General features: G+C 39.2%; 1 protein-coding gene across 5 annotated transcripts in view; it reads right to left on the reverse strand.

The window, feature by feature from the left end:
* Positions 1-11,234: 11,234 nt before the first annotated feature.
* The window catches only part of TMCC3 (transmembrane and coiled-coil domain family 3), a 152,509-nt gene continuing 140,841 nt past the window's right edge, over positions 11,235-22,902 (reverse strand). For all 5 annotated transcript variants that reach the window (XM_027679895.1, XM_027679893.1, XM_027679896.1 and 2 more), the window contains exons 2-4: positions 15,991-16,889; positions 14,377-14,512; positions 11,235-11,656 (exon numbers count right to left, since the gene is read on the reverse strand). In XM_027679895.1, coding sequence (XP_027535696.1) covers positions 11,354-11,656; positions 14,377-14,512; positions 15,991-16,874 — 1,323 coding nt within the window. In that variant the 5' untranslated portion in view covers positions 16,875-16,889 and the 3' untranslated portion in view covers positions 11,235-11,353. The remainder of the gene's footprint in view (positions 11,657-14,376; positions 14,513-15,990; positions 16,890-22,902) is intronic.

Below are 22,902 nucleotides of genomic sequence, written 5' to 3' on the forward strand. Positions count from 1 at the left end.
GGGAGACGAGTCATGGTGGCCTGGGCCCTCACAGCGTGGGGAGCGCTGAGGCGCTCCGCGGGCGGTGGTTTCTGTCAGAAAGCGACTGCCACGAGCAGCTGAAATACTCTAAACACGATCTGCTCGTAGACATCCTCAATTTCGCTTTAAAGTCTATTCGAAGCAGGAGATTGAACGTCCAGATCGGTGTTGACGTTCCCCTGATAAAGTTAACAATGCTTTAATAAGAATTAAAATTGTTTTCAATTACTATATTAGAAGGTGGGTATTGCTGATGACTACCACCTAAGGAGTCTTTCTGCTGTGCCTTTTGCAGACGTGCCTGTCTCGTATTGGCCTTTTTAGCCACCAGTGCGCTTGTAGCAAACGCGGGTAGAGCCCTTCCCAAATCTTTGTTCGCGAAGCCTGGCCATGATGATGATTGCTGATGACACACACACCCCCCCAAGGAAGAAGTGGGGAAAAAAACCCAACCAAAACCCAAATGTCATGTTTACCAGCAATTGGAGTTTACAGCTGCAGTCAGCTCCCCCAGGGGTGGTTGTAAGCTCCGTTAATAAAGTACCTAAAACACATTACAGTCACTTCCACAGCTACAATGGCAAGAGTTCAGTGCTTGCTTCACTGTCAGCCTGACTGTGCAGACTGATGTTGCTGTGCCATTTCATGTGTATATTGTGCTTGTTGCCATGCTGGAGATGAAATAACAGCAGTGTTCTATCTATACTAATGTACACCTACAATGAAATAAATAGCACTACAGAAAACTACAATTAAGTAAATTTTAACTTTTATTAAAAACATATTTTGTTGTAAATGATGAAAATTCATACTTCTAAATTCTAAGCTTTACAATGCAAAAAATCTTTCTAAAAAGTATTATGAAGTTGCATTCTCGTTTTCTGTATCCAATTTGCTCATTTTATTTTTCTTTCACTATCAGCTCTACAAATATTAATGCTAACTAAGATAAAATAGTAAAATAGAAGTCTTTCTCCCATGTACAGCTGCATCAAAGGGAGTGGTAAATTGCATAGGTTCTTTCTTTGGTTCTATTAGTGTTTGTTCATATCAGAATTATATAGCTGTGATCTATTGGAGAACAATTAATTTACACGAGAAACATGCTAAGTCACTCACTATAAACTCTGCGGACACAGCAAAAAAATTACAAAATCTAAAATCAACAGACAGGGTTGGGTGTCTCTTGCCAGCTAATTTATGGAACAATTATTGTGTAAATATTTCCAATCTGGAATCTTTTGCTAAGAGGATGACTCAAGATGGTGGAAATACGGTTACTTTATTTTTGCCTCCATGTTTTTTTTACACTGATCAGAAAAGGGTACTTGTTTCCTTCCAAGACCCACTGAGTCAGGTAATTCTAGTTACTCACCCAATAGCCATCAGTCTTGAAGTACAGGTGGTAATGATGCTCTTCTTTGTCACAGTGGCCATCTCTCTCCATGTCTCACAGCAGTGTGAGCAGCAGTGCTGAAAATCTGCTCCTACCTCTGCTTGCTTTAAAAGTAGAACTGCTGCAGTGACTGAGATGGGCTTGACCTGGGAATCTTGCAGAGTATAAGGAAAGAGAGAAAAAAAGCAAGAGTCAAGTTCAAGGGCACAAGGAGGAAAAAGCTGAAGGAAGGAGGAATAGAAAGCAGGGTTTATAGGAATGGGAGTGGGGTTTATGGACATAGCAGAGAGAGAAGAGGCCAAGACATAATCAAGAGGTGAACCTCAAACATCTCTCACAACACAGAGGAGTTTTTTTGTAAAAATAGAAATTAATGCAGCTACAGATCTCAGTAATTTATTTTTAAAAAAGAGTAAGGTCTCTTTAAGGGATACTTTAAATTAATTCTGGCTCAAGTAAAAGTAAAGAGATTTCATTTAGAGACCTCACAATTTTTGATCAACAGTATTAAAGATTATTTGTGTCTCTTTAAATGTCACATTCTATTATATCTGGGTAGATCAACATTTCATAGAGCAGCAAGGTTCATCCTCACACAAAGAAAAGCAATATATAAAGAGATGTAAAGTATGTAGAGAAGCTCAGGAAAATATTTTAATGCATTTTGCAGATACACTCTTTGGAGAAGGATACTGTGTAAGCACAGTCAGAAAAAGTCTTGAGTTTGAAAGCTCATTTAGTCTTCCTTGCTGCCTCAGTTGAGCAAGCTGAAAATAGTTGCTAGATTAGATAAATCCTCAAGCTCCAGTGGCATATCTTCAGAGAAGGTTTTGTTATGTATACATGCTGCTGGTTGTACCTGCAGTTTAATCCATGCTTAGTGTATGTCACCTTGACCTGAATCCAACCTGAAGGATAGAGGCTAAGTGGGGAATTAATGTTGGGACTACAAGCTCAGTTCAGCATATGAGTCAGCACAGCCTGAAAGCATCCAAATAGTTTCATTGTCCCATACAATTGTGGCAGAGATGTCTGCGGCTTAGTGTGCTATTTGTGGTAGACAGTTAAAACCATATGTTGTTTTGTGTAAATTGCCTGAGAAAATTAATATTTTTTGCATTACAAAGTCAAAAGATGGAATTGCTTTTACATGCCATAGTGCTGTGGTGAGAGTCTTCCCCAGTTAGAGGGCTTTTTACTGTTAAGCTCAGTAGGGTCACAATGTAATTTTTAGCACAAAGGACATCAGTAGATAAAAAAGTGTAAGGCAGTTTACAAAGCCATTATTCAGACAAATATGTTGTATGGGACTGCTGACCACACAATGCCTGACCACACAGGCATTGTGTTCTCTACTTTTCTCTTCAGCATGTACAAACAGTATCTCATGCTGATCTTCTCTGTCTTTCCTTTTTCATCATGGGTCTGTGACTAGGGTGGGGGAAAGGATGTTTCTCTGACAGGTACCAACTCATTAAAATGGTATTCAACAGAAAAATATATAGATAATTTATTGGGCCACAAGGATATTTCACATTTAAATATATTGTTCTCATATATGAGTCTTCAGTCCTGACTGTGCTTTCATTTCCATTAAATTGATTCCATTCTAGCCACACCAACTAAAGAGTTTTTCCAAATTTACACACACATAGATAGGTAGAACCACACACTCACCAACTGAAGGGTTAACATGGTGAAATGCAAGTTCAATTCCTAAAGTTTCTGTCAAAAGCATGTCGGTGCTTCTTTCAGCAGCTCAGCAGCGTCCAGCTTTAAGCTTGTCCTAAGACAGGGCATCAGAGAATCATAGAATATGCTGAGTTGAAAAGGATCCATCAGGATCATGGAGTCCAACTCCTGGCTCTGTGGAGGATACTCCAGGAATCATATCATGTGTTGTCCAAACACTTGAACTTTATCAGGTTTGGTGCTGTAACCACTTCAGGGGGAGGCCTGTTCAAGGGCTCAATCACCCTCTGGGTGAAAAACCTTTTCCTGATACCTAATCCCCTGACTCAGCTTCATGCCATTTCCTCGAGTCCTGTCACTGGTCACCAGAGTGAAGAGATCAGAACTTGCGCCTCCCTTTCCCCTCCTGAGGATTTTGAAGACACAGTGAGGTCTCCCATCAGTCTCTTCTTTTCTACACTGAACAAATCAAGTGACTTTAGCCACTTCTCATAAGGCTTCCCCTCCAGACCTCTCGCCATCCTCATGGCCCTCCTCTAGATGCACTCTAATTGCTTAATGTCTTTTTTATATTGTGGTGCCCAAAACCGCGCACAGTATTCAATGTGTGAGGCCACACCACTGCAGAACAGAGCAGGACAATCACCTCTCTTGACCAGCTGGCAGTGCTGTGCTTAACAGGATACAGGAGAGAGTTGGCCCTCCTGGCTGCCAGGGCACTGCTGACTCATATTCAAGTCGCCATCAACCAGGACCCTCAGGTCCCCTTCTGCAGCACTGCTTTCCAGCCTCTCATTCCCCAGACTATACACACAACCAGGGTTGCCCCATCTCAAGTGCAGAATGTGGCACTTGCCCTCACTGAACTTCACCTGATTGGTGATTGCCCAGTCCTCTAATTTGCTGAGGTCTCTCTGCAGGGTCTCTCTGACCTCGAGGGAGTGAACAGCTCCTCCCAGTTTAGTGTCATCAGCAAAGTTACTTAGTATCCCTTCCAGTCCCACTTCCAAGTTTTTAAGAAAGATGTTAAAGAGAACTATCCCAAGGATGGAGCCTTGTGGAACCCCATTAGTGACTGGACACCAGCCTCTCCAGTAGTTTAGCCTCTCTGCTTTACTTCTGTCTGAATCTGGTAGGCTGCACATAAAAGGTGACATAGTATTGATCCACTAGGCAAGCACACAAAACTAAAGAGTTGTCACTTAAGTCCACATTCCAAACAGGAATTGAGGAGGACACTGCACAGAAATTTCTCCTTTCAATTACTTCAATGCAGTGCTAGGTGCCATGGGAGGCAGAACCTGCCGTTTTACTGCTGTACCTTCCACAGCAGCACAGAGAAATAAGCACACGTGCATTCGGGAATCATTTATCACTAAGTTTACAAACTGCAGTGCCTGAACTAGCTAGTTCAAAGTCATTTTGGGTGTTGCAAAATGAGTCACAGTGTAATAGCAGATGAAGTCTTTGGTTATTGGAGTTATTTGGGGCACCAACATGAAGTATTTGTAGAGTACACTGCTGGTAAGGCTTATTTGTCTCATGCAGTGATTGCTAACACTGTGCAGTGACCACTTCTTGGCAACACTCCTCTTTCTGTGCTAAGTTAAACAGCACTGTTCTGTTTTACTCTCTGCCTTTCTATTTTTGGGTGCTAAGAGTTACCAGGGTGTGTTATGCACACTCCAAAGCCAGAGTTTTGAACAACTCAGAGAACTGATGATAAGCGAGGTGCAATTTTTAATGTCTGGTTTGCCAGTATTAGCAGGGATTATTCAGCCCATGCCAGAAGTGGGCAAAAAGCTATTAGCAGTTGTGGGGCTTGTGAATGGAGTTAGCCTTAATACAGAACGAATTCCAGGCACCCATGTAAAACCCAGCACAATGAGACCTTGGAAAGCCTGCAGGTGACATGGGGAATGCCTATACATCATTTCTTCAAACAGGAGAAAACAGGAAGTACTGTGTGACTGCAAAGTTACTGTTAATGGCACAGTTTCTGCTCTGTTCTTCCCAATGTTTCTTCTCTGTTCATTCCCAATGGCTGCCAGTGCCAGCTGACGAGACCCCTGCTTTATGAAAAATAAATGCAAATGTTTTGCTTTATGTCAGCTATGTTAAGTTGCATTTTTGGCACTTGCGACCAAGATTTCTGACAGTAACATAAAAATACATCTTAGTTTTCTAATTCAGTTTAAAAAAAAAAAAAATAACCCGAAGTGAGTGCAACTGTTTGGTACAATAGTGTGACACTTGCATAGCATGTTCACACAAGCTCTGGAGAAAAGCAATGATGATACCTAATTCAGTTTTGCCATGTCACAGCTGTAAATGAAACTCAAATTATCAGGTTTTGGTCAAAACTGCAAGAGAGCAGAATACTCAGTTTAATAATTTTAAAGCTGGGCCTTGTGCTTAATGGATTAGCTTTGCCACTGTCAATTGAATAATTTGTTACTGAAAAAGGAAAACTGATAGGGGTTTGAGTGTTCAGACAGTAAGTTCAAGAGACGATATCATCAAATAAATGTAAATATTTTTATTTTAAAAAATGTTAATGGCACCTTAGAGGCAGTCATGACTACACAACCAAATATACAAAAATTACATTTTCGTAGTTGCATCTTTCCACAGTGCTGCACAAAATGGAAATAATATGAGAAACATTGCAGGTGACACACTGAGACAATTAACTTTAGTCAATAAAAGCAGACAGTTTTTGGTACACCTTGATACTACCAGACCCAGATTCCCTGGGTAAAAAGGAAAGGTGGCTTTGTGCAAAACTTCCCAACAACAGTACAACTTAATATGCTAAACATACAGCAAATCAACTGTACAAGACAGTTTGACTAGGCCTCATGCAGTCTTTATATACAGCATCATCTCGGCTTTTTCAGGGAAAATAAGCAATTCCACTGACTAAAACAAAATTTTTCTTAGTCTTTCACTCTTGTAATGTAAAATTGTCTGATTCTTTGTGCAGGATCAGAGATCCCATTCCAACTTCATCTGAAAACAAGTCCTTTATAATCTCTTGTACTTTAAAGGGAAGCAATATAATTAATTAAGGCCATGTTCTGGCATGATGGTAAATGAAGAAAGCAGATAAATATTTGCTTGATTAAAAAAAAGAGGAGAATAAATTTGCCTGATTGCTAGTCCTAGATGGACTTTTGGAAGTGATTAAATTTTGTTATCTAAATTAAAGTGTTTAATTACAATAATCTGTGTTTACCTTCTGTTGTACCATTGAATTTGGAAGTAAAATGTCTTTATCACATTGGAAAGGGACTTGGTTTCCCAAAACAAAAAGAAAAGCAAATAAAAAAATGTTGGTTTTCATACCACCTAAATGAACCTCAAGGTTCTGTGTTTTCTTTTTTTTTCCCCCAAATTTCTAATTCTTTGATTTTGATTCAGAAAGCACTACCTGTGATTATGCAGTTAACATTGTATCAAACGTAAGCCTGAGTTGATACCTTTTTGAGCAGACGCATTCAACTTCAAGTGTTAGAGTACTTGTTTATTATGTTGTTCAGTAGCTAATAATTAGCTTGCAACCCTTATGATTACAAAACTGAAGCTTATGCTTACAGTGGATTTGTCTAGCTTCAGTTCTAGTCAGTGTATCATGTATCTTTCCTACAGCAAATTGTATTCACCTATTGAATTTCTATTCCCCAGATAAGCAGTTATGATTTGTTCAAAGAAAACCACTGGCTTTTAAATATCCTTCATGGAGTACAGATATCGGATCTATATGTGATGGTCCTGCAGCAGAGGCACTGCATAACACAAGCATTTTAATATTAAACTAAAATGCAGTGAGATTTTATAGTGGCTCTATAAGAATTCAGAACAAGCAGATATCACATCATAGGAGTGCAATAAAATGAGAAGTTGCATGAATGCATATAATGTAAAGCAGAATGGCAAAGAAATTTAAACTGAGTCTCATTCAGTTCCACCAATCACTAATTGGACATTCAACAATAACTGAGCTGAAGCTAGATGAAGCTAGCAGAGGGATCCATTCGACAAGTTTTAGAGAAAGCCTCATTTAGTGCTGAAAGCTGAAATGGGAGAAATCAGGAAAATTGTGCTAACTTTCCTAAGAAATTAATCTCCAGAACCCTCTGAACAAAGAGCTGCCAACAGAACAATATGAACAACTAATTGAAGGGCTTTTCCATCAGAGAACTACTGTCAAAGTGAAGCGAAATAATTGACTACCAGGCAGCACCAAGCAAAAAAGACACTGCCTGGCAACTTTTTGTTGAGTAGGAGTGTTTTAGAGGCTCACAATGAGTAGGTGTAAGGAATATCCTAAGAATGTCTAATGTGTTGTATGAGAACATAAAAGCAAATTGTATCCTGACAGAACATGGTTAATTGATTGAGAAGCTGAACAGAGTTCTCCTTAAGAGGTCTTGCAATTCTTTGGGTTGGCCTAGGCATATTTTCATGGTAAGCAGAGCTCTGACTGCAGGCCAGATATGTACACTCACATAATCCCAGTCTAGAGGGGGGAAGTGATCCCAATACTGAAGATAGTGGCACAGGCACCAGCCCGCTCTTGATCTAACAGCTTGCTAGCCTGTCCCACCACATCCTGGTGCTGTTTGTATCTATTCCCTGTAGGAAAAAGCTAGGAAGAACTTTTCTACACTGAAGCTGCCCAGTTTTAGGGGCAGCTAATGATTCACTGCAGCAAGAAAGAAAAAGCCTCATCTCCCTTTTTGTCCTTGCTTCATACTCATGAGACCTTTCTACTAGCCCTTTAATATCTAGATGTGCAGAACCATACACCTCTTATGCCAAGTTTTACTTCCAGTCTAGTGAACTAACATGGCATATGGAAGATGTCACCACACACCAGTGTTAGCACAAGGTAGGAAATGGAGGGGTGATGGCAGAAGGGGAGACCCCTCTCCCCCTTGGGTGGTTTCCACTTGGCAGAGTTCCTGGCACTGCAGCCTTACTCTGTGCAAAACTATAGCAGTTCATTCAAAAGCAAGTTCTTGCCCTTCGCTATTTTATTATTTACTTGATGTGTGCCACATCCTTCAGTGATTTAAATCCAGCAGGGAAAATAAAGTAGAGAATTGGTGTGCCCATTCACCAATTAGGGTTGTTTTAATTTGCATAACTAACATTATGCAGTCTTTTTATCTTTTTCTGTGTCCTCTGCCAGATGTAAAGTTAATATGGGAATGCAAGACCTTCCTGTTTCCAATTTGAACACAGATTCTATCAAGACAGTGACCACTCTTTTGTAGAGCCATCGATTTTACATTCTACCCTCATTTTGCACTGAGGTTGTCTTCCAGAATTGCAATAGGATGCCCTTGGAGCAGAGGCCTTCATGGTCCCAGGTTGTACGATACCAGCTTCCCTTGTTATAAGAAAAACACACCTGACCTTGAGACTACCTGATGTAACACTTAACTACATAAACTAGCACTGGGAGTATTATCTCTTTAAACATATAATCATGCAACAGGTAAAGGAGTTTTTCTTACATACACATTATTAACATGTGGCATTCCTTTCTTGCACATCTTACCTTCTGAACTCATTTAACAAAATGCTAAACAAACTGTTTTCTCAAGAGGCCACAACAGAAGGTGGTTGTGCAAGCTGAATATAAGAATGAAGATCATAATAACGATGGCAAGAAAACACCATGAAGCGTCACAGCATTCTTAGGATCAGAACCAGGATTCTTTTTGTTTGGTTTTGGTAATGGATGTATAATCATGTGACTAGGGAAATGAGGGAGAAGGAGAGTCATAGGGGCTGATTAGTAAAATGGGTGGTGGAGTTTAGGAAAAGACTTCAGAAAGGAAAGGGCTCTGAATAGAACTACATCCATTAGCTAAAGAAATGGGGAAAAAAAAGGAAAAAAAAACATTATACCATTATATGCCTTTTCAAAATGAAGATAAGACCACAATGTAAGAAAACCATGGAAAAAACTGAGAGAATCTGAGGACACATCAAAAGGAAACAAAAACCCACCAAGGAAAACCTTTTCTTGTGATGTAAAAGTCAGGGAAAAGCTGCTGCTTTTTTAATTTTTCTAACATTGTGGAAGAGACTTTCCTGGGATGATAAGTTTATGAGTTGCCTCAGTGGAAGCAGTGCCTTCAGTCTATCTGCTGGCTGTAAAAGGAGGCCAAGTACAGATACTTGGAAGGTGGGGGTGAATGCCTGTTGCAATGCACGCAATACAGTGACAAAATGGGTTAAGAGACATGGGAAGAAAGGTCTCCCTGAACTGAAAAGCAGCAGGAGCACATGTAGCAAGGAAGGCAGAAAAATTTTCTGCATAGCACAATACATCTTTCCTTCTTCAAGGGATACCAGGAATACAGGGTAAAGAGAAAAAAAAATAATGAAAAGAATAATGTATCTATATAATCATTATTCCTGACACAGTCAGATATAAACCAATCAGCAAGTCTGGCTTTTAAAAGTCATATTTCTCTCAGCAGGAATTTTGCTTCCACTCCACCATGCTCTGAGACAAGGTAGGGCTGAGTTAGGATAACATGGGTGTGCCTGACCTGATCCAGTTCCGGCGCCTGCAAACCAGCACAGTCCTTCCTGAATTCTCTGTTCAAAGATGTAGCACATATAAAGAATTCTTTAAAATTTTTTTTAAGTGTTTTAATTGAATTTTCTAATTGCTGAGTCATATTATTATTTATGAAGTTAATTCTGTCCTTTCTTCAGTTCCTGAAACCACAAAAAGTAACTATTCGCTGTTAATCCAATCATGGTAAAATGTCAAAGTTCTTCCCCTGCCTCTCCCTCCCCCACTCCCTTTCCTCAGAACAAGGTCCTCACAACTTCTACACCAAATATTGCACTTGATTAAAAATAAATACACACACCAAGCAATCCTCTCCCTCCCTCCTGTAATACCAGCATAGAAAATACTGCAACTGAAAAGAAAATCTGTCATGACAATTATTTTCACAGTTAGGAACACTGAACATCAAATAACTGGAGACACTATCTTTTCATTTAATGGAGAGTAGAGAAGAATTGTCGTTGTGGTGGTTTGTTTTGTGGTGGGTTTTGTTTGTTTGTATTAAATAAAGATCTTGTTTTACATCATGGCTGAAAGCCAAGCAGATTTCAGGGAAATTTTTCTGCAGTTCTTAAATCATGCAAAATAAATTCCAGTGAGAAAACAAACCCAACCCTGTCTCCTAGTAGTAGTACTGCATGTTAATACATTATTTTCAGGAATGTTTGTCAAGAGAGTCTGCAGTTTGTATATTTACAGAAGTTTAACTCCCTGCTCCCCTAAGAAGCTGTTCCCTCAGGTTTCTGCCACATTCTTTAATCTGACACAAGAAAGAAATCCACTGTACCCAGAGTCCCGCCACCTATATGGTTTGCATCGAGTTAGAACACCCCAACAATTCAGTGCTAACAAAGGCTAACCTCAGTGATGCCTTTCTGTGTACTTCTTTCCCCCTGCAGGTTACAAAGGTTGAAGCAAGTGCATTGGTCTGGATGACAACTACCAGCTACTTGCTTCTCTACTCCTTTACAAAGTGGTCTGGGGGATCTTATCATTCCATTCAGTCCATCTTTGGAAGTCTTACGCCACATGTATGTGTTTCCCAAATGTGATAAGGAACAGTGCCAGAATGAACAACTGCTAACTGTGGTCAATAGTCATCATTGGTCTAATTTACAAACAATAAACTCTGTGCAAAAAGTTACTAGCAGAAGCATCAAGTTTCATTGGTCCTGAAAACTAGAAACTCCATATACAGATACTCATTAATTTAGAATCAAGAACTCCTAATACATATGACAGCACAATTTGGCTTGTTACTCCAGTTGGATTCAGAGAGAAATTAACTTATGAGTCTAACAGGGCTGATGGTACTCCCTCCTGTCACACTCTTTGCACTCCACCCTAGTAAAAAGCACAGCTGACACTTGCAGTTGCTGAGATGCCTCCCAGACCATCATACCATCTTTGGTGGGTGTGGGTTTGTAAAGTGGACAACGTTTTGGATTAAGGCAGAAGACTGACTTAAGTGAGCAGTTCATCACAGACATAGCCAGTTAGACAAAATCAGATTGAACAACTGACTGCCAACGAATATGCTTTTATGCATTTACACCAGAATTTGTATACACACAGTGCTTAAAAAACAGGGAGGGGAAGAAAATTTAAAAAAAGAAAAAAAAAGAAAAACAAGTCCAACGGCTTCATCTTGGTATAATCATCCTTTCTATGGCACAAATTATATGATCCCAGTTTTTACAAAATATTGCCAGCAGCGTCACTGCGAAAAAAGTGCAGATGATATGAAAGCGGCTCTTCATCATAGGAGCAATGAACTTTGCAATAGTAGAAACACACACTAAGATGACAGTCATGAAGGCCAGGATAACATTTATACATTTCCCCAGGAGCACTTTGGCATTAACTGTTTCAGACTGCTGTGCTTGCTGTTCCTGCTGATGGAGCTCCAGTTTGGACACCCGGGTCTGGCATGATTCCAAGGCTTCCTGGAGACAGAAAACAAGAATTAGGGCAGCTGTATTTCCATTCAACACTTCTTCACATTTTAGCTGCTGAGCCATCCATCAGCTAGATTAGATGTGTAATTTATTATACACTGCTAAAATTTCAGTGAACCATGAACTTTTAAAAAAAAGTGCACGTGTATATCTACATGAATGTACCACTGCCTGCTCAGGCATAATCAAGTCTAACAACACTGGCCACAATGTAGTTTTTACTTTTTTCATGCTTGAGAAAAAGCATCATAACTCTAATGTTCATGACAGATGTTTGCTGTATATACTGACGAGATAAAGTACTGGGAAAGCTGTTACCATAGCAACTATCACTGCATTAGAACAGCAACAAAATTAGTTTCTTTCTATATACTATAGAAAACATTAGGGTGGGCTTGCTGCAATACTAATTAAATCTACTTTGCAACACGTAGTATTTGTTTTACATCACCTCTATGGCCTACATTTTTTTTCTCTCAAAGCCACCTGTTGCACAATGTGGGCTTGAGTCCTCTGTTAAGATCTGGCCTTCTCCCTCTATCAGTGTGAAGGCTCATTGATCCATACCCCAAGTGGGCAGGGGAGACAGTGGAGAAACCTGCGGTGGTGCTTTTATGGGATTCTCTTTCATATGATCTATTCCTCTTTACAATTTGTTCTAAAGGGAGCAGACCTTTCTCTTCTTCTTGAGGATGGACTAAAAGTGGTCTTTGAGTAAAATGCTTTCTAAGGCACTAACCCCACACTTAAGCCCTCCCAAAGTGAAACACAGAAAAATTTCCAACTGCTTCACTTATTTGCCAAAATGCCACTTCTTGCTGGAGTTGGGATTTGGGCACCACTATGTAACATGGTGGAAGGCTATAATTTAATAAATTGATCAATTTGACATAACCTTTTACCGCTGTGTAAAAGGGAAAACTGATGTTCCAGCATCCCTACTTCCTTCCCCAAACATTTTCCTTCCACTGGCAGGGGCGTTCACCTGATCACACAGTAAGCTGTTTCAACCCAAACCTCTAGATATAAACACACAGAGAGTTATTAACTCTGTCTTGCTAGGTCAGTTCTCTTATTTTAGCAAGTTGAACTGGCTTACCGTGTGACCAGCCAGGCACCAAGGTCATTGCAGAGCACATGGCACAGCGTGTTACACAAAACTGCTTTCTTTCACTGTTCTAGGAATTAGTTATATATACATATATATACACACACATATATATATAAAAAAGACAATTCTTAATGGGCGGCACAAAGTCCCTTATGGTTCATGCATGCTCTCCACTACACACTAAAAACCTTTCCTGGTACGTATTCCACTCTGACTGTAAGTTATTCTCAAATCTTGTGCTGCTTCAGAGAAAGTCTAGCTGCAAAAGTCTGATACCTGCAGCTCTGCATTGAGAGGCTGAGCATGTCTTTAGAAACGACCTGCACATCCTTTAGCGACAGAGTTGTTACTCAAAATATCCAGAGCTTAAATGCCTTCACTCTATTTTAGCTTATCTGCCAACCCCCCCAAAGAGGCAGGTTTAAACAGGCCCAGCTGTATAGAGATAAAAGAAACAAGGTTGTATCAATGTAGCACTTCAACTAGTTTTAAAAGTCTCTGACACACCCCCTCCCCTGCAGGATTCTGCTAACAAGTTAGCCATTAGCTCATAGCCCTTCTGCTGGACAGCTCAGGTCTCATGTTTTTACATCCTCAAGATACCTTCACAGAAAGGAGTCCTCTTTTCTCTAAATCTATCAGAGATCTCTCTCCTTTAAACCTACAAAGAAACCTATGATGCACTTAGATTTAGTACATCCTTTCCCATTCTGTTCCCAGGAGCTTCCTAACTCTCACACCAGTTAGGGAACTGTGATCATCCTCCTGCCTGCAGGCTCTATGTTTAAAAATGTGAGCACAGGGGTATACAGGACAGGTTTTAGGTTCTTTTACCATCTGAGACAATATGAAGACAGTCTTTGAGCATTCCTCATTTGTTCACGAATAGGTAAGACATAACAATGTTTTCACCATTTTTCACCACTTGCTCAGGCTTTAAGTAGAAATATTACGCATTATATAAGATTATATTGTATATAAATATTCAAGTATGTAGCTACATGCCATCAGGACACACTTGTAGACATTATTACTGGCTTTTGAGTGAAGCCAGACATAACTACAACTGATCACTAAGGTGAACACATCCTACAGTTTTAATTATAGAGGTTGTTGTGACCATGGCTTAAAACTCTTAAATTATAACTGGCAAATCTACAAGTCTATTTATCAATTAGCTTTCTTACTGTTTACCTGAAGCTCAATTTATAATAAACCTTGCCAGTGATGAGACTACTTACTGGAGAAAGTCTGAACAAGAAGTTTGTGTTAGGACATTGTCAAAGGTGGCATTTTACACAGTACGAGGAGACTTAATTCCTTCCTCCTCTAGTGCAAGAAATTAAAACAGACCATTCTTCAACCACAAGTCTGCCCAGCCTACGTCATCAATTCCAGTAGAAAAAATTCTGAATCCAGTGAAACAAATGAAGACTCACATTGATTTAATATGCTGGGTTTTCACTTTAAAACAGAAAAAACATGGGCTTAAATCTTTCCCCAGACTCCTTATTTACAAAGATGTAGAAAGATGCGAGTGTTCCATGGTACAAGATTTCCACCAAATATTAGAAGTCTATGGTAAGGAAAAACTTACCTGAACATCTCGTGATCGCTCATATGCCTGATATGCCACTTTCTCCTCTATGCTGGCTAGCTCTTGTTTCAAGTTTGCTGTCTCATGTTGATGAAGATCAGTGAGGTCATTTAACTGGTCCTCCAATCTTTCGTATCTTATTAGGAAAAGAGGTCTAAATTTAGTGCCTTCTGTTCAAGAAATGCTAAATCATGAACACAATTACACGTTTTAAAAGATAATTTTTCAGTGTACTATGAATTCATGACTGGCATTACAAAGCACATAAAGGAAATCAGTAAAAACTTTGCAAACTCTCCATAAGCATTTATTCAGCAAGCTGAAAGTCTTTTTTCAGTGTTTCTTGCTGACAGTGGGTGTTAAGAAGAAAATATCTGTACATCATTGGAAAATTATATGAACTATAAACAGTGCCTAAGGATCTCCAACTCACATTTTTCTGTTTTTCACTCTTCATTTAGACAAGAAGATATGGTTTCATAATTAAGTTTGAGCCAGTTAACAGCTAACCAGTAATGACAAGAAAAGTATGTTCTCTCTCAAACACAACTGCAAGGTCCTGCCATTTGTGTACAGCCTGTTCTGGCATGCCTCTGCACAGCAAACCAGTTCAACTAAATCATCAGGAAACTAGAAATTTTTTGGTGAGTCTGTCATTTGATTTAACATACAAACAGGCAAACACTGCAGTCAGCACAAAAATGATGAAGGCAAAATTGTCACGCTGCGGAAATGGGTGGTAGGAGGCTTGAGATCTTAATGGCAGTGAGCTGTCAGAAAAGGCCACTGTCTTCCCCTCAAACCAAGACCTGAGTTCAGTAGGCCATTTGTATTGTTCTTTCCTCCCCTATGTTATCATGTGATATCAAGCCTTTCCTTGTATTTCAAGAACCGTAAACAAGGGAAACATTAAATATTGCATTTTATACTGAGTTTTTTCCCACTAGTATAGTAAAGACTTCAAGAATCGACTGTCACAAGTGATATGACAAATGGGATATAGGTACAGCAGGTGTAAGTCCTCTGTAGAACATATCTTCTCAGAGTAGATGATAAAGTAATTAATTGCCAAGTAACAAATGCAAAAGGAAGTTGTGCTAGAGTACTTAAAATCACATCTCACAGCTGTGTATTACACCAGGGTACAAGGTGACATTGCATCCACAAGATAGCAATGTGTGTGAGAAGTATTTGGACAAGGTACTCAGGAATCAAGGGTATACTCATCAGCTGTAAGTCAGTTCTGCTATACCATAGACTGATTAGCTTTTTCTAGTCACAACAGTTGAGAATCATTCCATTGGTTACAAAACAATTGGCAGTGAATACTCCTATCCCCAGTACTCACATAATTCACAGTGTGACAGTGGAGAGAGTTTTCTGACCAGCCTTTGACAAAAAGCAAAGGACCACCACATAATTTGATCGGAAATACTAATGTTTTAGTCACTGGAAGGAGTGGAACATGTTGGTACCAGATATTGATTGGAACTATTTTTTCCTCTTGCTTCTGAAATATCTCCCCCCCACACACACATGCACACACACACATTTTCCAAATAGCTCCTATACCGGTTCAAAAGTAATTTCAAGAGAACAGTTAAATAAAAATACCTAAATCTTTCCTCTTGTAACATCTGAGAAATAAAGCCATAGTCTCTTTTAAATTGTGTTTTTAAATTCTCAATATCATCAGCTAATTGGGACTGGGTCTCCTTGATTTCCCTTAGTTCCTCCAAAATCATGGAAAGCTTTCCTTGGCTGTCCAGGGTACTTGCCACAGCAGGACTAAAAGAAGTATTCCCATTACTATCTGCTGATCCAGAGGTCCCACTTGAGCATTCGTCATCACTAACATATTTTGGTTTGGCAACAATGGTGGCACTGCCCCCATATGTTCTGGAACTCGTTTCTGGCCGAAATTCATCCAGGGTATTTTTGAGATGAGCAATGTTGTCTGCACTACCAAATTTGTTTCGGATCAGGTTGGCAAACTCTCTAGACTTGCTGAAAACAAAGACAGGTGGTGTCAAAGATACACCTGGCACACCCGACTTGCTGCTCTCTGTTCCATGCCCAGTGGTACGAGACTTTCCATGTTGAACATCTTTCAAGTTATCTTTGGAAGTATCCTTGGTAGTTTTGGAAGATCCATTTTGTTCAATATCCTTGAGCTTTTTGTGATACTGTTCCAATTTCTTCTGCAGCTGGGCAATGGAGTGGGCAGATTTCTGGTTCTTTTTCTCAAAGACTTGTTTAATGCGCCCGGCCTGTTGCTTGTCTGCACTGTTTACCAGTTTCAAATACTCAGCCACATTTCCATCTCGAGCTGTTTGTTCAACCTTGATTTGCTCTGTAACCTTGAGAATTTTCTGTTTCAAGCTATCTGCACTGAGTTTGACTTTGTGAAACTCTAGGACCCCATCTGGTACATCAAAGTTCAGGTTGGTATCAGAACCTCCACGGCGAATGTTAAGCGGTAAACTCAGGGTATTCATGTCATGTCTTTCCACCTGAGAGAAAAGAAAAAGAGATAAATGGAATTTGAATTCTATTTTTTTAAATCAAACTTCCAATTTCCTTTTCTGCATGTAATTATACCAAGTACACAATATAAAGTAGTTTACCATAGCAAAAGAGAATACACTTTTCTTGAAATTAAGCAGCATTTTTCTTGACTTCCATAGGTTAATAAGCAGCCCAAGGAACTGCTTGTCTCTCTTAAAATAGAAGTAAGATGAATTAGAGAGAAAATTATTCAAGTTTGCAGCTTTTCAGAATCATTTACAGTTTTTCATAAAATGAGAATAACACCTAGTTAGAAAAGGTTCTTAAATATATTTATTATTATTGAGAGTTTCAAAGAGATCATGACTGATAATCACTCTGTTTTTTCTCTTAGAAATGGTCAAACACCAATGGAGATGTAAGCAGATTTTTCCCTCTACAACAGCTCTATACTGTTCAGTATATTTTCCCAGGTTAAATGCCTTTTTTGATACATCCCATTCAAATCCTCCCACAATTCAAAGTTTTTTCATAACTAGCTGAAAGCTCTTGGAAATTTAGTGTATGCTTCAAGCTGGAAGCAGCTGCTAGTTTTTAAAGCAGAGAGCATGGAGAAAGAATTGGCCTGTATTTGGCTTTCCATGCTTGATGAAGATGCTCAACAACTTGATCCGCTGTGGCTAAGTCTATCTTAATAGTAAATTCACTGAGTGGGATTTACAGAAAGAAACTCAGGAAAGAAAACTGCATTCAGTCACGTATAGGATCCATACACCCTAACAATGCTCTCTGGAAGCACAACAAAAACAATTAAGCAACTCGTTTACAACACAAACACAACAGATTATTTATCTTTCTCAACAGAAAGGCAAGATAGTCTGATACAAAACACAAGAAGTGTTTCCTTATAGAAAGTCAAAGTCATGGAAGAGGCACAACATAAGAATGATCTAACCAAAATAGCTTCATCCTTGTTATCATCTTGGTTTCGCCTCTGTGACATAGAAGGTGCATTTCATTAAAGCTGCCACAATACCACATCTGTAGAGACTGCTTAACAAATGCTCCAGCCATAATGGGTTTTCAGAGCTTTAACACCAGAGGGAACCAATATGATTGCTCAGGTAAGTCCATTGTAGAGACAAGGCAGAAGCTTTATTAAAGTATCTTTTAAACATGCATTTGTGAAACACTTTAGCTACTCTTTGCTTCAAAATGCCTGAGATACTATGTTAAAAGTTTGATTTCCAATTATAGTGTTAATTATTATCTATAATACTGAAGATCATTAAGCCAGACCTATGTGTACATGTCCAGTGATCACCATTCAATCTTTTTCTTAATTAAAAAAAAACATAAGACCATCATTAAGTATTGCTTTAAGGTTTGTTCTATCCTTGAAAAGTTTGGGCGGCACTCCTGGAAATTCTCTCAAGGTTTCTTGATCAGGAGAACAAGTCTTGCTCTGTGTCTACCATGATGGGGTACAAATACAGAGGGGGTAATACAGCTATAAATCTGGATCTGCACCAGACCATTTCAGAGATGATCATCTCTACTCCTACTTTATATTCTTTTCCTTATAGATTACCAAGGATTACAGTGGAGCTTTTTCCTGCTTTTTCTTTTGCTACTTCACCGCTCAGGGCATAAACCACGTAACATAAAAGTTCAGATTCACCAATATCTAAGAAAAAATAGACACATGAAAAATGCAAACTAAAAGAGTTGTAGAACTGACAATTTCTTCTGGAGAATATGGGTTAATGATGACCTTTAACATTCAGACTCTATTCCAAGAAGTAAACCAGTGCTGTAGCCTAACAGATGTGCACTTTACCAGTTTAGTTATTAAAATAAAGTAAAAATAAATTTTTTAAATAAAATTTTTATATTATTTAATATCACTAATCACGTGTGTTGCAGAAAATCTACTTTATTGGTGAGATCTTAGTACTTCAGTATTTGCACAGATATGACACACAGATGTCATTCTATATTCAGTGTGATATCTAATATAAAGACTGCAAAAACCACAAGTGTCACTTTTTAACATGATAACACTCATAACACTGTTGTAGTAGCTAAAAAATGCCTTTAATATAAGCAAAAATAGTTTGATATTGGATACTTGTAACTTTCCAAAGGCTCAGACACCAAAGAAAAGCAATCAAGGCAAATAACTGAAATGTTTAGATACGAGATCTGTAGCCCATATTGCAGATATTTATGTAAATGAACTTATGGGATCTAGACAAATTCAGTATGGACAAACAGCTCAGTATAAAACAATAGCTTACTGAAACAACCTAAGACATTTTTTAATAATCTTTGGCACAAAATTATACTGTAATAAATCACTGCATTGTATACACACACACAAGAAAGATCCATCACTGATGTCACTCAGGACAAGCTGTACGTACTTCCAAGAATGGGTGGGTCTATCTCTAACCTTTACACAGCAGTAAGTGTTTACTTCCTTAGTACAAAATAGTCTAAAAATGTATTGTAATAATTGGATACAAGCCCAAATCAGGTCCCTTCTCCCTTATGTCCTCTCCCTCACTGGAGTCTCTATTGGTCAGCCTTCTGTGCCTTCCTGAAACTCCAAGGCCAAAACAGGAGTAGAGATAAAAAGAACAATAGCATTGAGGGAATACATCTGCTAAAAGCTGCCTTGCTTTTAGAAATGAGGAAACCAGTTAGCATGTGGAAAATCTGCTCCTGACACGAGTAAAACCAATCATAAGGTCAGTTCAAATTCAATAAACTTTAGAAAATAATTGTGTTTAAATTTGCAAAACACTGCTAGCAGTAGGTTTTTTTACTTATTTGATTGAGAGATCACCAAGGGTATGGGAGAATTATATCCAATACATTTCTCTGTCTGATTGTATTTGAACAAAAAGGCAGGTGTCCTCTTGCCATCATGTTGCAAAGCTGGGTCAAGAAACAGAGGCTCTTGAAATTCTCTGTTGACATAATACACCTTTTTGTTGGAGGTGTGGGTGTGGTGTGAGTTGTTGGTTTGTTTTTTTTTTGGCGGGGGGGGGCTGGTTAGTTGGTTGGGTTTTGTGGGATTTAGAGGGTTTTTTTGTTTGTTTGGTTCGGTCATTTTAAATCAGTAGCAAGCAGACACTGGAGGACTCAGGTATTTCTAGAAAAGTGGCCTGTCACCTTTCTTCTACCTTGATGAGGTAGAACAGTCTTGCAAAGATTCATTTGCGATTGCTTTATAGCTCAACTCTAATGCTATCCCAAGACATCAGATTTCCATCTTCAAATCCTACCCCAAATCCTTCTTGCTGCAACAGTCTCATCTTGACATGAGAAGAATCAGCTTGCATTTCCTGCTGTATCCTGCCTAGTTCTTTATACTGAGCAGAAGACTGTCAGTAGGAGTCCGAGATGCTTCCTCATCCCTGCAGGGACTGGTGCACTCTCCTGTGATGTGGGCTGAAATCCTCCCACATGCAGGAGATTGAATGCACACCTCCCTTGAACTGTGTGAGTGCTCTTCCAGCTGTGCTATGGGAAGAAATGATGAATGCCATCCACGTCATTGTTCTTTTTGTGACTCCTGGGTCACCAGTGTCTGACAGGGCCACAAAGCTCTCAATAATAAAAATGTTGTTGAGAGATTGATTTTCTTATTTTTATTTTTTAAGATTTTCATTGTGGTTGCCAAGAGAAAAAAATATATACATACGGTAGCAGCCCCAACAGTTAAAATGGACCAGCCATCTTTTCAGAAGTGAGAAGCACTTAAAGAAGAAAGAATCATCATACATCTCTCCTACGAAAATAATTACTAGGGAGCTGGGGATTAGCAACAGATGAAAGGCAGCAGTCCTGAGACAGGTTGCACCACCAGGAGGATAACACTAGCCCACAGTCTGAGAAAATACCAGAAACATGCCTGGGATCTGTCTTTCAGGAAAAAACAATTTGTATTTGGTACTGGGATAGCCATAGCTGATATTAGCATGGAAGAAGAAACCTGGAGCTTGGAGAGGGACCAGTGCACTTTATGGGGCAGTTCACGTACGCACTTTGCTACAACTCAGTTGAGAACTAATAGTAATGTTTGTGCTGCTGAAGTACTAGCTTTTAAGAACAGTGATTTAGGAGTAAAGCAATTCAGGCTCCCTGCCTGCATCAGAGCCAGGTGCCACAAATGACTAGATAGGTAACTCTCAGTGGTAATGCCCCAATCCCCCTTTTTCCAAGTCAAGCAGATCCCTGGCTGCATGGCCATGCTGTTTATGAAACCCATTCCAAGCCAAAGTCCAGAGCTTCAAAAGGGATAGCAGAATAACTGCCTGGTGAAATGAACACGGGGCACTGCTAAAAACCCTTCATGACACATGAATTGGTGGGTTTACTCTCTGTCTTAAATGGTAAGTGGAAGGCTGGGTAAAAGGTAGCCTGTCATTCATAGAGAAGCATTCAGAGCACAATTGTAATCTGAAAACCCAATCACAGAAGCGAGGATATGGATTACATTGGCATCATAATGATCCACGTTTTCTCACTTAACCGTCTGCAAAAGCAGACAAAGGTCAGATTTGCAGGCCCTGCTAACAATGAGCCCAAAGCACGAAAGGACCCATGTGCCCCAATGCCACAAGCAAGAGTGTTGGAAAGGGATTTCACATTGGCAGGATCTGCTGAACTGGTGAGAATATCATGCTTAACAGCCTGTGCAGATTGGCCATTATATCCTCTGATTGGAAAATACAAAGCAGACCTAGAAGGTTACTTCTTCCCCAAAGATTCTGGGTGGAATCCATTTGGGAGAAAAAAATCCATAGCAAATAGAGCATAGAGAGCATGCAGTCCACCCTCATGCAGCCCATGGCTGCTCAGATGAATCACTTCCTGTATTCTATTGACTGTGTCAATGGCTCTCCACTAACACTTGAGAGATAAGCCACCTATGTTTAGGTATCAAACTGAACTCTACTGTTTATTTCATAGATTTCTTTCACACTCTTTTAAAAAGTAGATGAAAAAAATAACAGAGAAAAAAAAGCATTTGCAACACGGTCATTGAGTGCATATATGCACCAGGTTTCAGAAAGCAAACACCTTTGGGTTGCCTCACTAACAGAAGCAAACCATGAAGACAGAAAGTGCATTTAAACAGGCTCAGTTTACAAGTGGTTCTGTCTTCTTCTTTCTCCAAACAATCTCATTACTATCACCAGACATAGCTGTGCAAGCTAAACAAAAACTTATTATGACAATTTAAGTCTATTTTGAAAGAGTTTTGGAGGGGTATCTGATGAATGCTTAGAAAAAGAATCCCATAAGGAGCATACAAAATAGGATTTAAAGCTTCTAGAATTTAGCAATAACAAGAAAAATAATTAGGAGCAATTCTCTTTTTGTCAAGAAATATGCATATGTCAGAAGCACAGAGGTTCCAATGGGTAAAAGAGCATGCAGAGGAGGTTTTAATACTTTTTCAGCATATTCCAAAGCAGAAATGTATTTTTGGAGAGATTGTTACCATCTCGTTCAAGTTCACTGTTCCTTCTAAAATCCATAGGAGAGGACTCCTTCATGGAAGTCTTAAAATGGTGTTAAATCATCATAAAAGATTTTAAGTTACATAAAATCAGCCCCCAACATTTTTGTACACTATGTTACAGCAAAACAGCTTCTGCTCATGTTTTCTAAAGAGCTGCTTTATAGTAATATCTAGAAGTACCTACACTCAGAACATCATGCTAATAATCAAGCAGAGGTTTGAGAGTATACAAATGGAGAAAAACAGTAAAAAATACTTTTTACTGGGAAAATGGGAGATCCAGGGTGATTTGTCTGAGACCACTAGGAAAATGCTGATGGAGTCAAATAACACAGAAGGTGATTCTTTTATCATCAACAATTCCTCTATCATCTACCAAAAAACCCCCCAAACTGCTAAAGTAAACAGCTAAAGCTGTAAGTATCCCAGAAATAACCTTTTCTCTAATTTCCAATTAAAGGACTGAACTAAGGCTAAAT

Source organism: Neopelma chrysocephalum, unplaced genomic scaffold (genome assembly GCF_003984885.1).
Source record: "Neopelma chrysocephalum unplaced genomic scaffold, ASM398488v2 Primary Assembly neopelma1_59, whole genome shotgun sequence".
Classification (NCBI taxonomy): domain Eukaryota; kingdom Metazoa; phylum Chordata; class Aves; order Passeriformes; family Pipridae; genus Neopelma; species Neopelma chrysocephalum.